Source organism: Bos grunniens, chromosome 6, assembly GCF_055505025.1.
Source record: "Bos grunniens cultivar Pamir isolate PY7600 chromosome 6, Bosgru_T2T1.0, whole genome shotgun sequence".
Classification (NCBI taxonomy): Eukaryota; Metazoa; Chordata; class Mammalia; order Artiodactyla; family Bovidae; genus Bos; species Bos grunniens.
The window spans coordinates 15330852-15348112 of NC_141170.1; the positions used below are offsets into that span (position 1 = coordinate 15330852).

General features: G+C 39.0%; 1 protein-coding gene across 1 annotated transcript in view; it reads right to left on the reverse strand.

Annotated features, from left to right (window-relative positions):
- The window catches only part of NUDT9 (nudix hydrolase 9), a 37204-nt gene extending 21606 nt beyond the window's left edge, over positions 1-15598 (reverse strand). The window contains exons 1-2 of the mRNA XM_086404857.1: positions 15217-15598; positions 6291-6527 (exon numbers count right to left, since the gene is read on the reverse strand). Coding sequence (XP_086260983.1) covers positions 6291-6527; positions 15217-15323 — 344 coding nt within the window. The 5' untranslated portion in view covers positions 15324-15598. The remainder of the gene's footprint in view (positions 1-6290; positions 6528-15216) is intronic.
- Between the last annotated feature and the right edge of the window lie 1663 nt (positions 15599-17261).

Here is a 17261-nt window from a genome sequence, read left to right on the forward strand (position 1 = left end):
TGTATTTATCTAAAGAAACAAATATAAAATGTAAATCAACACAGCACTTCTATGAATTTAGTTAAAGTATTTATTTTAATTGGGGTATACCTGCTTTACAATGTTGTACAACAAAATAAATCAGCCATATGTATACATATGTAAATGTATATGTATACACATATACACTCCCTCTTGGGCCTCTCTCCCACCCGCTCCCGTCCCACCCCTCTACGTCACCACAGAGCTCTGAGCTGAGCTCCCTGTGCTACAAACAGCTTCCCGCTAGCTCTCTATTTTACACACGGCAGTGCACACAGGTCAATCCCAAACTCTCAATTCACTCCACTCCCCCTTCTCCACCAGTCCATGTCCACATGTCCCTTCTCTACATCTGTGTCTCTATTTCTGCTTTGTAAAATAAAACCACCTATACCATTTTTCTATATTTCACATACATGCATTAATATACAATACTTTTTTCTTTCTGACTTACTTCACTCTATGACAGACTCTAGGTCCATCCACACCTCCACAAATGTTACCCAATTTTGTCATTTTTACGGCTGAGTAATATTCCCCTGCATATATGTGCCACCTCTTCCTTATCCATTCATCTGCAGTTGCACATCTAAGTTGCTTTCATGTCCTGGCTAACGTAAACAGTGCTGCAATGAACACTGGGGTGCATGTGTCTTTTTGAATTATGGTCATATGGTAGTCCTTTCTTGGTTGCTTTCATTTGCAAATATTTTCTCCCATTCTAAGGTTGTTTTTTCATCTCATTTATAGTTTTCTTTTCTGTACAAAAGCTCTTAAGTTTAATTAGGTCCCATTTGTTTATTTTGTTTTTATTTTCCTTATTCTAGGAAGTGGGTCAAAAAAGATATTGCTATGGTTTATGTCAAAGAATGTTCTTATGTTTTCCTCTAAGAGTTGTACAGGTGTCTGGTCTTACACTTAGATCTTTATTCCATGTTGAGTTTTATTTTTATATATGGTGTTAACAGAGTGTTCTCATTTCATTCTTTTACATGTAGCTGTCCAGTTTTCCCAGTACCACTTGTTGAAAAGACTGTCTTTTCTCCATTGAACATTCTTGCCTTCTTTGTCACTTAGGTGACCATAAGTATGTGCATTTACCTTTGGGCTTTCAATCCTGTCCCACTGATCTATACTTCTGTTTTTGTGCCAGTACCATACTGTCCTGATGACTGTAGTTTTGTAGTACAGTCTGAAGTCAGGGAGCCTGATTACTCCAGTTCCGTTTTTTCTTTCTCAAGATTGCTTTGGTATCTTTCTCAAGATTGCTTTTGGTATCTTGGGGTCTTATATGGATCCACAAAAACTAAAAATTTTTTGTTCTAATTCTGTGAAAAAGTCCACTGGTAATTTGATAGGCAGTGTACTGAATCCATAGACTTATCTTAGGGAAATTAAAATGGAAGAAGTCTTGTGCAGACATCAAAAGGAGGAGAGCAGGCCTCTGATCTCCCTGGATACTGCAAAGATTCTGTGCCTGCCTGCAAGGAAAGCAAGTCAGGTGGCACTTTAGATAAGACAGGGAGTAGGTCTTAGATTCTCTTAAGCCCCTGAGGGTCTGGCCAATTCCCCCAACCCCACTTCCCACCTCCAGGATCTAAGAAGTTGACTCCTCTGTCCATGGAATCTCCAAGCAAGAATACTGAGTGGGTAGCCATTCCCTTCTCCAGAGGATCTCCCCACCCAGGGATTGAACCCAGGTCTCCTGCATTGCAGGTGGATTATTTACTGCCTGAGACACTTTTCCTACCCCTCATGACTCACAAGGTGAAACAAACAGCAAAAAGTTAAAGTAAAACCAGAGCTGCATTTTTGTGGACAAATTGATGATGATATCAGTTTGCTGCTTGGAACTGTTAAGTGGAAGCCCCCAAAACTACAATCTGAAGTCTCACCCACAGGGTAGACACACCACCTGGGACTTTTTCCCAATTAGGACTCCAGATTGCTGTTAATGAGGGACTTAACAGCACTGTCTAGATCTGGAGGTTGGTTGGTCCAAATTTGGTGATATACATGCTGTTACTTTTCTCTTTGTTTTTATTTCTCTTTTAATGATTGTACACTGAAATTAAGTCAAATAACCTTCTATTAAATACTGAAATTGCTTGTGTGATGTGTGGTTTCTTTGGTTAATAAATCCTTCAAAACTAAAATGAAAGTAAAACTTTCATCAAAACTACTGCTTTAAGTAGTATAGTCATTTTCATGATATTGATTCTTCTAACCCAAGAACATGGTATATCTCTCCATCTGTTTGTGTCATCTTTGATTTCTTTCGAAAATGTCTTATAGTTTTCTGAATACAGGACTTTTTCAAGTACCTCCTTGAAAGTAAAAGTGTTAGTCACTCAGTCATGTCCAACTCTTTGTGACCCCATGGACTATAGTCTGCCAGGCTCCTCTGTCCACAGAATTCTCCAGGCAAGAATACTGGAGTGGGTTGCCATTCCCTTCTCCAGGGGGATCTTCCCCACTCAAGAATCAAACCCAGGTCTCCTGCATTACAGGCAGATTCTTTTACCGTCTGAGCCACCAGGGAAGCCTTTTACCTTCTCATGTACGTTCATTCCTAGGTATTTTATTCTTTCTGTTGCAATAGTAATTGGGATTATTTATCTTTCTGATCTTTCATTGTTAGTATATAGGAATGCAAGAGATTTCTGTGCATTAATTTTGTATCCTGTAATTTTACCAAATTCATTGATTAGCTTGAATCAAAGGTGGCATATTCAGGATTTTCTATATATAGTCATATCATCCACAAACAGTGACAGTTTTACTTCTTCTTTTCAATTTGTATTCCTTTTATTTCTTTTTCCTTTCTGACTGCCACAGTTAGGACTTCCAAAACTATACTGAATAATAATGGCAAGAGTGGACATCCTTGTCTTGTTCCTGATCTTAAAGGAAATGCTTTCAGTTCTTCATCACTGATGTTTCCTGTGGGTTTGTCATATATGGCCTTTATCATGGTGAGGTGGGTTTCCTCTATGCCCACTTTCTGGAGAGTTTTTATCATAAATGGGTGTGAATTTTGTCAAAAGCTTTTCTGCATTTCTTGAGATGATTCTATGTGTGTGTGTGTGTTTTTAATTTAACTTGTTAACATGGTGTATCACAATGATTGACTTATATATATTGAAGAACCCTTGCATCCCTCGGAAAAATTTCACTTGATCAGGGTGTATGATTCTTTTAACGTGTTGCTAGTATTTTGTTGGAAGATTCTGGTAACTATGTTTATCAGTGATATTGGTCTGTAATTTTCTTTTTTCGTGATATCTTTGGTTTTGGTATTAGGCAGATGATAGCCTCACAGAATAAGCTTGGAGTATTCTATAATTTTTTGGAAGAGTCTGAGAGATGGGAATACCAGACCACCTGACCTGCCTCTTGAGAAACCTATATGCAGGTCAGGAAGCAACAGCTAGAACCGGACATGGAACAACAGACTGGTTCCAAAGAGGAAAAGGAGTACATCAAGGCTGTATATTGTCACCCTGCTTATTTAACTTATATGCAGAGTACATCATGAGAAACGCTGGACTGGAAGAAGCACAAGCTGGAATCAAGATTGCCTGGAGAAATATCAATAACCTCAGATATGCAGACAACACCACCCTTATGGCAGAAAGTGAAGAGGAACTAAAAAGCCTCTTGATGAAAGTCGAAGAGGAGAGTGAAAATGTTGGCTTAAAGCTCAACATTCAGAAAACTAAGATCATGGCATCTGGTCCCATCACCTCATGTGAAATAGATGGGGAAACAGTAGAAACTGTCAGACTTTATTTTGGGGGGCTCCAAAATCACTGCAGATGGTGACTGCAGCCATGAAATTAAAAGATGCTTACTCCTTGGAAGGAAAGTTATGACCAACCTAGATAGCATATTCAAAAGCAGAGACATTACTTTGCCAAAAAAGGTTCATCTAGTCAAGGCTATGGTTTTTCCTGTGGTCATGTACAGATGTGAGAGTTGGACTATAAAGAAAGCTGAGCGCCAAAGAACTGATGCTTTTGAACTGTGGTGTTGGAGAAGACTCTTGAGAGTCCCTTGGACTGCAAGGAGATCCAACCAGTCCCTCCTAAAGGAGATCAGTCCTGGGTGTTCACTGGAAGGACTGATGCTAAAGCTGAAACTCCAATACTTTGGCTACCTCACGTGAAAAGCTGACTCAATGGAAAAGACTCTGATGCTGGGAGGGATTGGGGGCAGGAGGAGAAGGGGACGACAGAGGATGAGATGGCTGGATGGCATCACTGACTCGATGGACATGAGTTTGAGTGAACTCCAGGAGTTGGTGATGGACAGGGAGGCTTGGGGTGCTGCGATTCATGGGGTTGCAAAGAGTCGGACACAACTGAGCGACTGAACTGAACTGAGAAGGATAGATGTTAGCTCTTCTTTAAATGCTTGATACATTTCACCTATGAAGCCATCTTATCCTGGACTTTTTGTTTGTTGGACAATTTTAACTGGAGTTTCAATTTCATTACTTGTGATTGGTCTGTCTATACTTTCTATTTCTTCCTGCTTCAGTCTTGGGAGACTGTACCTTTCTAAGAATTTGTCCATTTCTTCCAGGTTGTCCATTTTATTGGCATAGAGTTGCTTATAGTAGTCTTCTAATGATTCTTTGTATTTCTGGGGTGTCAGTTGTAATTTCTCTTTTTTCATTTGTAATTTTATTGATCTGAATCCCTTTTTTTTTTTTTTAATGAGTCTGGCTTAAAGTCTATTGATTTTGTTTATCTTCTCAAAGAACCAGCTTTTAGTTTCATTGATTTTTGCTATTGTTTTCTTCATTTCTATTTCATTTATTTCTGCTCTGCCTATGATTTATTTCCTTCTACTAACTCTGGGTTTTGTTTGTTCTTCTTGGTCTAGCTGCTTTAGTATAATGTTAGGTTGTTTACTGGAGATTTTTCTCATTTCTTGAGGAAGAACTGAATTGCTATTAACTTCCCTCTTAGGATTGCTTTTACTGCATCCCATGGTTTTGAGTCATCCTGATTTCACTGTCATTTGTTTCTATGTATTTTTTTATTTCCTCTTTGATTTCTTCACTGATCTTTTTGTTATTCAGTAGTCTATTATTTAGCCTCCATGTGTTCATGTTTTTACAGTTTCTTTTTTTCCTGTAATTGATTTCTAATCTCAAAGTGTTGTAGTCAGAAAACATGCTTGATACAGTTTCAATTTTCTTAAATTTACCAAGGCTTGATTTGTGACCCAAGATATGATCTATCCTGGAGAATATTCCATGTGCACTTGAGATGAAAGTATATTCTGCTGCTTTCAGATGGAATGTCCTATAAGTATCAATTAATTCTATCTGATCTATTGTGTCATTAAAGCTTGTGTTTTCTTATTTATTTTCTGTCTGGATAATCTGTTCACTGGGGAAGTGGGGTATTAAAGTCTCCCACTATTATTGAGTTGCTGCCATTTTCCCCTTTTAGGGTTGCTAGCATTTGCCTTATGTATGGAGGTGCTCCTGTACTGGGGGCAAAAATATTTATAATTGTTGTATCGCCTTCTTGGATTGATCCCTTGGTTATTATGTAGCATTCTTGTTTCTTATAACAGTCTTTATTTTAAAGTCTTGTTTATCTGATATGAATACTGCTACTCCAGCTTTTTTTTTTTTACTTCCATTTGCATGGAATATCTTTTTGCAACCTTTCATTTTCAGTCTGTGTCTCTGGGTCTGAAGTGGGTCTCCTGTTGATAGCCTATATACAGGTCTTATTTTTGTATTCATTCAGCCATTCTACTTCTAATCAAAACATTTCTGCTTGAGTTTTTTGTTTTCCTCTTTCCTCTCTCCTTTATCTATCCCTTTTCTATCTTCTCACAATGGTCAAATTTTATCATCACCTTGTTGTTAGTAATCCAGAAAAAGTTTCTGAAAAACATTTTCACTATTCAAACACAAGTAGCTATGTTGGAAAATAACCACAAAAGATGTTATTGATAACCCAAGAAGAAGAAATGAAAACAGAAACTACCACTTGTCATTTCATAAAATAAAAAACTCTACGATTAAATAGATTTACCTATTTGGAAAGATCATCATAAAACCCCCAAAAGAATAAATAAACATGAATTGAATAGCTTTGGCAAAAATTCAAGTTAATGTGGAAACAGTTTAAGTCAAGCACTAGATAAAAATTATTTTTCTGCTATCAAATGACAATTTACAAACACAACCATTACCTTCTCCAAAAGTCTCCTACCCAGCTAACACCAGCTAATTTACTCACGTGATCTGAGGATCTGCCCACTGAGGTCCAGCCAAGACAGAAACTGCAGTGTATTCCACAGGATTATAGTCATGCCACTCAACAAGCCAGTCCACTTTATCATTAGGAACCTGGCTGCGCTGAACTTTTGAACCTGGATAAGGAGATGTCCGAGCCTTGTTGTGGGAATTCTCTTTGGTACCATTAAAACCAGACATCATGGAATTAACATGAAATCTGCAGGATGAAAGTGAGTTTCTGAAAGGGGAAAAAAAAAAAAACGTTTTATGTAAGTACAAAATACTTAAATTAACTTAAAAACCTAATTCACAGTCTTCAAAATACAACTTTTCAAAGACTTAAAAATCAGAAAATCCTAATTTGATGCATACTGGAATAAAGGTCCAATATCTGTGAAACTATTTACAAACATAAAAATATTGCTAAATCTTACTAATTGAAACTTACTCACAGAGTTTATTTTAGCTGAGAAAAAGGGACAGAAGTTTACTTTTGTTAGCACAAATGTTGGAGAAGATAATTTTATAATAAAAATTCAACCATAAAAACAAATGTAAAGAAAGACTATTAAAGCCTACATGAAGGAATCCATTTAAAAAAAAAAAAAAATAAAAGCTAATGGTCTAACACAGCAGTCCCCAAGCTTTTTGGCACAAGGAACTGGTTTCGTGGAAGACAATTTTTACACCGATCAGGGTGAGGGGGCAGGGATGGATAATTCAGGCCTGGTGGTAATGGGAGTGACTGAGGTGGGGAACAGTTCAGGTGGTAATACAAGCAATGGGGAACGGCAGGTGAAGCTTCACTTGCTTGCGCACTGCTCACCTGCTGTGTGACCCAGTTTCCAATAGGGCCTGGGGGTTGGGGATCTCTGGTCTAACATACATATGTAAAAAATGGATGACAGAAATAGCACAAAAGAAGAAAAGGAAATGGAGATATACTGTTGTTAGGTTCCTACACTGTACTCAAATTAATGTAGTATTACTTGAAGCCAGACTCTGATAGAGGTACATATTATAAACTTTAGAGTAGGAGTTCCTGATGATTCCAGTAGTTAAGAAACCACCTGTCAGTGCAGGGGACATGGGTTCAATCCCTGGTCCAGGAAGATTCCATATGCCATGGAGCAACTAAGCCCATGCTCTACAACTACTGAAGCACACACACTCACAAGCCACAGCTACTGAGCCCACGTGCTACAACTAGTGAAGCCCACACACTCCAGAGCCATGCTCTGCAACAAGAAAAGCCACCATAATGAGAAGCCCAGGTACCAGAACTAGACAGGACCCCTGCTTGCTGCAACTAGAGAAAACCTGCGTGCAGCAACAAAGACCCAGTACAGCCAAAAATAAAAGTAAATATTTTTTTTTCAAAACACTTTAGAGTAAAATAAGTGTAGAGCTAAAATAATTAGATAGTATATATACAAAAAGGAAAACAAAAAACTGAAACTTAACCTTTACACCATACCATACACAAAAATCTTTCATTTCTCCTCCTGACTAAAAATGTAAATGCCTTCTCATTATTCTTAAAGATCAAAATTCCTAATGGCCCTAAATTAGGGTCTCTAATATGACAGAGGGGATTCTGAGAACAGTTCCCTTCTCCTGCTCTCACAATAATGATTAGCCCTACTTGAGATAAATGACCAATGGGAAAAACACTAACGTGATGGGGTGTTGAAATAAGTCAAATCCATGTGCCTTTTGATATCATACATACAGTGAGAAGTACACAGCAATCATTTCTGAGGATTCCTTATAAGAATATACGATCAGAGTCTAGATATAAGGAAATACAGGACACACTCACATTAAGGGATATCTTATATAATAAAGGTCCATACGTTTTAAATCGCTATGGTCATGAAAGATAAAAGTTGAAGGAACTCATCCAGATAGAGAGCATGAAAACGAAGTGCAATCAACGATCCTGGGTTATCTCCTGAATCATGTAAAAAAAAAAAGGACAAGTATTGAAATGTGAATGGGGTAGGACAAATAATTTTTTTAAAAACTTATTTACTCCCGACAAGGAATCAATGGCTTCACCGATAAATTTTATTAAACATCTGAGGAAGAATTAACACTAACACTCCTCAAATGCTTCCCAAAAAACTGAAGAGGAGTGAATACTTCCAAATTCTATGAGATCAGCATTATTACCCTGATACCAAAGCTAAACAAAGATACTACCAGAAACTACAGACCAATATCCCTGAAAAATATCAATGAAAAAATCCTCTACGAGACAGCAGTGAACGTGACTTCCCTGGTGGTACAGTGGGTAAGAATCCACTTGCCAATGCAGGGGACACAGGTCTGATCCCTGGTCCAGGAAGATTTTGCATGCCAAGGAGCAACTAAAGCCCACGAGCCACAACTGCTGAACCCACAGGCTACAATCACTGAAGCCCATGCACCCAACAAAGGGTGCCCCCCACTCACTACAACTAGAGAAAGCCCATGCACAGCAACAAACACCTGGCACAACCAAAAATTAGTGAATAAATAGTCTTCTTTAAAAAGATAGTAGTGAACGGACTTCAGCAACACATTAAAAGGATTATACATCATCATCAAGTGGGATTTATTCCTGAAATTCAAGAACAGTTCAACATACAAACATAAACCAAAGTAACATATCACATTAAAAGAATGAAGGAAAAAAGCATGTGATACTCTCAACTGATGCCCAAAAATGTCTCTGTCAGACAAATGCTGTATGATATCACTTATATGTGGAATCTAAAATATGGCACAAATAAACATATCTACTAAACAGAAACAAACTCAGACTTGAACAGACTTGTGGTTGCCAACAGGGAGACGGAGGGGGAGAGGGAAGGAGTAGGAGCTTGGGATTAGCAGATGCAAACTGGTATATATAACATGGATAGACAACCAGGTCCTACTGTAGGGCACTGGGAACTATACTCAACATCCTGTGATAAACCCTAATGGAAAAGAATATGGAAAAAGATACATACGTGTGTGTGTGGGTATACAGGCCGACAGGATACAATAGAGAGCCCAGACATAAACCCTTACATACATCGTCAGATGATTTTCAAAAAAGGGTGTCAACTCTCAAACGGGAAAGGACAGCCCTTCCAACAAACGGTGCTGGGAAGGTTAGATACCCACATGCAAACAGATGAAGATGGACCCATAGCTTACATATACACAAACATTAACTTGAAATGGATCAAAGAGCCAAACATTAAGACCTAAAACTAAAAAACTCTTAAAAGAAAACATAGAGGGAGATTTCATGACATTGAATTTGGCAATGATTTGTCAGATATGACTGAAAGCACGAGCGACAGAAGAAAATCAGTAAATCAGACTGTATCAACACGAAAACATCTGTGTATCAAAGGACACAATCAACGGAGTGAAAAAAGCAAATCACAAACTATAATGTAGATGACATTCAAAGGGCTAGTAACTATAATATATTGAGTTCGTATAAACTGACAAAGGCTGAACTGGAATAGGAAACTGGGCAGATTATGACCAATCAAAAAGAGCAGATCCAACTGGCTAATAAACATTAAAAGACAGTTATAATCACTAGCAATTAAAGAAATGAAAATTAAGTAACCTTAAATTCTTTTTTCCATCTAGACTAACAAACCTTTAAAAAGGTAACACCATCTCCCATACATTGCTGGTAGAGATGTGAACTGCTACAGCATTTCTGTAAAGTAATTTGGCAATAAAGATGAATATACTTACACCCTGCAACTCAAGTAATTTCATTCCACTAATCTATCCCATAAAAATGAAATAACCAACTATACATACAAAAAGTGTTTATTTCAGCAATGTTTAATGGGAATTAAAGGAAATGCCCAATAATGTAAGGATGGCTCAGTAAATATTAGAACAGCTACACCACGGGATGACTATTAAGTAGCTATTAGAAATAATGACATCAAGTGACAGTATTTTCATACGATATTGTTGAAAATGAAAAGGAAGATGCAAGAAAGTGTGTATAGTATGATCCCATCTTACACAGAAATGGTAGAAAAAATAAAGAAGATATATTTAAGAGTATGTACACAATGTATTCATTTTTTCACTGCTGCCATAACAAATTTCCCCAAATTCAGCAGCTTAAAACTATACAAATTTATTATCTTATTATCTTTATCTCCAGGTCAGAAGTCAGATAAAAGTCTTACTGGGCTAAAACCAACATGTAGACAGGGCTGCAAGACTTTGATGTAGCCAGCAAGGCTTTCATTCAGATTTCATAGAGAGATCAGAAGCTGATCTAACAGAGTTCAGCACCACCAATCCTGATATAAATTTACTTTTTACTTCTGTTTTATTATTTCCTAGCAGTTTATTTTCTAAACAATTTTATTTTCAATCAACTTCAGAACAATTAAGGGACCTACAGTTCTAAGAAGTAAAGTAAAAGTTAGTCATGAGAAACAAGGTTTCTTGTTTCTCATAAGAAAAATCTCAACCAACCAACCAACCCTTACACCCAAAGGAACTAGAAAATGAAGAACAAACAAAACCCAAAGCTAGTAGAAGCAAAGAAATCATAAAGACCAGAACAGAAATAAAAGAAACAGAGACTAAAAAACAGCAGATAAATGGAACAGAAAAGAAAGCCCAGAAATGAACCCACACTTATATGGGCAATTAATCTACAACAGAGGAGGCAAGAATACACAATAGGGAAAGGTAGCCTTTTCAACCAGAGAAGGCGATGGCACCCTACTCCAGTACTCTTGCCTAGAAAATCCCATGGACGGAGGAGCCTGGTGGACTGCAGTCCATGGGGTCGCGAAGAGTCGGACACGACTGAGCGACTTCACTTTCACTTTTCACTTTCATGCATTGGAGAAGGAAATGGCAACCCACTCCAGCGTTCTTGCCTGGAGAATCTCAGGGACAGGGGACAGAGAATCTCTGGTGGACTGCCGTCTATGGGGTCGCACAGAGTCGAACACGACTGAAGCGACTTAGCAGCAGCCTTTTCAACAGATGCAAAAGAAACAAACCAGATTACTCTCTCACACCATGCACAAAAATAATTTCAAAATGAATTAAAAACTTAAATGCAAGATCTGAAACCATAAAACCTCTAGAAGAAAACATAATCAGTACATTCTTTGACATTGGTCTTAGCAAGATTTTTGGGGGTATGACTCCTCTGGCAAGGGAAACAAAAGCAAAAATAAACAAATGGGACATTAAACTAAAAAGCTTTTGTGCAGCAAAGGAAACTACCAACAAAACAAAAAGGCTGCCTACTGAATGGGAGAATATACTTGCAAACAATATATCTGATAATTGGTTAATATCTAAAACATACAAAGAACTTACATAATACAACACTAGAAAAAACAAACAACCCAACTTAAGAAATGGGTGGAAGCTCCAAATACATATTTTTTTCAAAGAGGACATAGAGATGACCAATAGGAACATTAAAATACGCTCAACATCACTTTTCACTTTCATGCACTGGAGAAGGAAATGGCAACCCACTCCAGTGTCCTTGCCTGGAGAAGCCCAGGGACAGGGGAGTCTGGGGGGCTGCCGTCTATGGGGTGGCACAGAGTTGGACATGACTGAAGAGACTTAGCAGCAGCAGCAACATCACTAATCATCACAGAAATGCAAATCAAAACCCACCTCATACCTGTCAGAATGGCTATTATCAAAAAAACAACAAATAAGTGTTGGTGGGGTTGTGGGGAAAAGGGAACCCTTGTGCACTACTAATGGGAATGTAAATTGATGCAGCTACTGTAGAAAACAGTAGAGATTCCTTAAAAAAATTAAAAATATTACTACTATATGATCCACCAATTCTACTCCTGAATATTTATCTAAAGAACATAAAAAGACTAATTAGAAAAGATGCATGCACCCCCATATTCACAGCAGCATTATTTACAACAGCCAAGATACGGAAGTAGCCTAACTGCCCATCAATAGGTGAATGGATAAAGATATCATGCACACACAACACATAATGGAATATTACTCAGCTATTTAAAAAAAAAAGGAAATATTTTCATTTGTGATGACATGGTTAGACCTAGAGGGTATTATGCTAAGTGAAATGTCAGAAAAAAGAGAAAGACAACTACTGTATGACTCTAATATGCGGAATCTAAAAACAAAACAAATAAACCTAACAAAACAGAAACACAGTCATAGATACACAGAACAAACAGGTAGTCACCAAAAGAGAGGACAGCAGGGGGTGGAAAGAAGTAGAAAGGGATAAGATGAAGAGGTACAAACTTCTAGGTACAAAATAAATGAATTATGTGTATGAAATGTAAGGTGTGGAGAGTAACTGTTATCCCTGTATGGTGACATATGGTAACTAAACTCACCCTGGAGATCATGTTAAGATGTATGGAAGTATCAAATCACTACGTTGTATAACAGGAACTAACATAGTGTTATATAGGTCAATTATACTTCAAAAAACAAACTCATAAAGATTGTGGAGGGCCGCGGGGAACTGGGTAAAGGTGGTCAAAAGGTCCCTACGACTTTCCAGTTATAAGATAAGTAAGTACTAGGGATATAATGTCCAACATGATGTATACAACTAATACTGCTCTATATTATATATAAAGTAATCCTAAGAGTTCTCATCACAACGAAAATTTTTTATTCTAATTCTTTAATGTTGTGTCTATAGGAGATGATGGATGTTCACTAAACTTATTGTGACAATCATTTCATGTTTGTGTTGCAAATCATTATGATATACACATTACTCTTATACAGTGCTATACATCAATTTGATCTCAATAAAACTGGAGGGAAAATAAATTTCATATTACACATACATAGGTTAAAACCAAATCTATATACTAAGTCTTCAAACAAAGAATTCATCAATTTTTGTTTTTATTCCGTTTGTGACATTTTATACATAACTGCATTATACACAAACTTTACTTTTAGACCTTCATAGACAAGGAGAAGACTCTTGAGAGTCTCTTGGACTGCAAGGAGATCCAACCAGTCCATCCTAAAGGAGATCAGTCCTGGGTATTCATTGGTAGGACTGATGTTGAAGCTGAAACTCCAATACTTTGGCCACCTGACGCAAAGAGCTGCTTCATTTGAAAAGACCCTGATGCTGGGAAAGATTGAGGGCAGGAGGAGAAGGGGACAACAGAGGATGAGATGGTTGGATGGCATAACCGACTCAATGGACATGGGTTTGGGTGGACTCCGGGAGTTGGTGATGGACAGGGAGGCCTGACATGCTGCGGTTCATGGGGTTGCAAAGAGTCAGACACGACGGAGCAACTGAACTGAACTGAAGTCAAATCAGAGTGAAATCAATTCTAGTAAAAGTATTAGAAGGCTTCATCAAAATGTCCCCAGGATCTCCTTCACTCCTTTGATACGCAAACCATTCTTGCTTGAAACACTATGCTTTCATTGGTTTTGTCAACTTTTTTTTTTTTAAACAAGAGCATTATGTCTTTTATTTTCCACATACCAGTCCCTCTGTGCTTTGAGGAAAGTAACAAAGGATTCTACCTGCTTTTTTAATACTTTTGTTTTTTTAAACAGTTTCAGCTTCACAGCAAAATTGTGCAGAAAATAAAAGAGCTCCCATGTAAACCCAGCTTCCTCACCACAAACACAAAAAACCCCAACACCACCACCACCAAGTCCCACCAGAGAGTTACATTTGAAATAAAGTGAAGTTGCTCAGTTGTGTCCGACTTTGCAACCCCATGGACCGTAGTCTACCAGGCTCCTCCATCCATGGGATTTTTCAGGAAGAGTACTGGAGTGGGTTGCCATTTCCTTCTCCAGGGATGTTCCCAACCCAGGGATCAAACCCAGGTTTGCAAGCAAACACTTTACTGTCTGAGCCACCAGGGAAGTTAATACCTTTCAAATAAGGGGGCCGAAACATCCTACATGAGCAGTGGGACAGTAACCACAGAAATCAGCCCTCTCTGCCTCCTCATCCTACAAACAAAAAGTCTGTAGTACTTGTTGATCCCCAGGACAAAACCAAAATGTAAAGGAAGGGCTGGAACCTCTATGGTCAATTAGGTATTAAAGAACACAGCAGAAACTTCGGCTTAATATCTGTACAGTTCACACTGAGGAAATAAAGTTGAGGCAGCTACAGTCAGCAGGGAAATTTGCTCAAGTGTAAAGTCTGAACCAGAAGAGGAAGGGGACGATTCCAGCCTGTCCACCTGTTGCTACTTGCTCACACACCCTCAACGGAAACCTTCCAGTCCAGAGGGCTATCACTGGAGTTGCGGGGGTTGGAGCGTGGGCGGGGGGCGGAGGGGGGGGGGGTGGATAGAAGAAAAAAAATGGAAGAAATAGAAGGAAATTTCCTTGTGTCTAATGAGGTGACAAAAATAATTAAAAACACACACACTCCTAGAGGCAGCCTCACAACACTTGTTTATTACTCAATGCCTAGCATGGGCATGGTACCTAGGACATGTGTTCAGAAACCACGAGAAAAGAATAAGAGGAGGAGACAGTATGCGATACCACAAATCCCTAAATTTATCCAAGGCAATTTTTTTAAAAAGAGGTAAATAATAAACATATTATCTACATTGAAATGGAGAAGTAGAGGAATAACGACTTACACTTTTACACCGTTTAAACGGTTCGCTATTTAAACTCCCTGGGGACAAACAATGTTAGTGACTCACGGAAGAGGACAAATTTCAAGTATCGTGAGAAAGCGTGCCACCACTTGCTTTTCTCAAAAGGCAGGTGAAATATTTAAGTCTTTTTTTAAAAACGTGCGTATGGCTGTAAAAAGCTGGGACCCAAGCGGAGCCTCCTGAAACCACCCGACCAGAAGCTGGTTCCCAGCCGCAACGGAAAGACTCGGGAGAAGGAGTCAGCGCTAGAAGCGAGAATACCTGCACGCCGCGACGCTGCAACTGCCCAAGGACTTAACAGTCACAGAGGCCAGGGCGACAGAGAGGGACACGGCGTATAAAGTCTTCCCCAGGAAGCCTCCGGCCATCAGCGGCCCGCGGAAAATTCGCGGAGAGGTAGCTCTTAGCTTGGTCCGCAGCCTCCGCCCTCCCCACAGCCCCGAGCCCCGAGTGTCCAGCGGGTACTGGGACCGGGCAGCCCTCCGGTTCCGTAGAGGAAGTAGCTACGTCAGTCTCATTAACACACAGTGACTAGTTGGCCTCCCAAAATAACAGCCCACTTCGAACCCCCAAGTGACGCGCAAGGTACAGCTCCAGTTGCCGGGAAAACAGCCGGCCCGGCCGTAACGCCCCACTGCGTGACGGCACTTTACGACAGCGCCGCAAAGCGAGGAGGTGCAGGCTTCATAGCGCCGGCCTTCTTCGGCTTTTCATTCTTGCGGGTCCGGTGATTGTGAGGGGGGTTGGATAGGGGTCTCGGGGTACCATCCAGAAAGCGGTAGGGAAAAGGGAGGATGAAAGAAACCGAGAAGTTGGAAAGGAGAAGAAAAAGGAAGGGGATTCAGAGAAGTGTGCCCTCCTTTTTTTTTTTTTCCACCCCAGGGAGGAAGAGGTTACGATCCTAGTCATATCTGATTTCAAGTGGTTACAGGGAAAAGAAATAGGCGAAAGACTTGGAATTCCCGTATTCTTTTTTTACCAAGATGTTCATGTCATGGGTAAATTTCACGAGGCTTTGACGTGTGTGGCCTTAGCAAACCTGCGGAGGAGTAAAACCAGCTGTGAAATAAGTACACAGCGTGGAGGAGGGACAAGGGCAACATCTGATACATAACTCCAGAGGCAGCGATTAGCCGAACCGGAAATTGTAAACCACCATTGTTCAGAACAGTTTGTAATGCGATTTTTGTTTGACACTTGGTTTGTCATTATCTTTTTTTAGGTCTGAAATTATAAGACGTAGTATTATACCCATTTAAAAATATATTTTTAATATTCTTTTTCAGTATAGTTTATCACAGGGTATTGACTATAGTTCCCTATGCTATACATTAAGGCCTTGTTTTTTCTTTATTCTAAATGTGATAATTTCTATCTGCTAACCTCAAACTTCCAGGAGCAAGTCTCTTCTTCCTCTTCTACCCCTTGGTCACCACAGATCTGTTGTCTATGGCTCTGCTTCTGTTTCATAGATTCCTATTGTCATTTTTTTTAGATTCCACATAGGGGTGATATCCTATGATCAGTATCTTTCTCTTTCTGACTTACTTCACTTAGTATGATAATCTCTAGTTACACAGCCCTAGGTTCTCATTAGTCATCTATTTTATACACGATAGTGTATCTATGTCAACCCCATTCTCCCAGTTCATTCCACTCCCCACCCTTTCCCCCTTGGTATCCATACTTTTTTATCCTCTATATTTGTGCCTCTATTTTTGCTTTGCAAATAAGATCATCTTTACCGCTTTCCTAGATTCCACATATATGTGTTAATATACTATATTTGTTTTTCTGACTTACTCTGTATGACAGCCATCCACATCTCTGCAAATAACACAGTTTCATTCCTTTTCATCGCAAAGAAGTATTCCATTGTATATATGTACCACATCTTTATCTGTTCTTCAGCTGATAGACATTTAGGTTGCTTCCATGTCCTGGCTGTTGTAAACAGTGCTTCTGTGAACATTGGGGTGCATGTATCTCATTATCTTATTAAAGTGTGTGGATATTTACCTTTTAAGTATGTAATCCACTGTTTCAGTGGTGGGGTATGGACACTGACATAAAACTTCTCACCATCTCAAAAAGCCATATTTATCAAACCTCTGTAAAAGGTTGGTTTTCATTCCAATCCCAAAGAAAGGCAATGCCAAAGAATGCTCAAACTACCACACAGTTGCACTCATCTCACATGCTAGTAAAGTAATGCTCAAAATTCTCCAAGCCAGGCTTCAACAACATGTGAACCGTGAAATTCCAGATGTTCAAGCTGGTTTTAGAAAAGGCAGAGGAACCAGAGA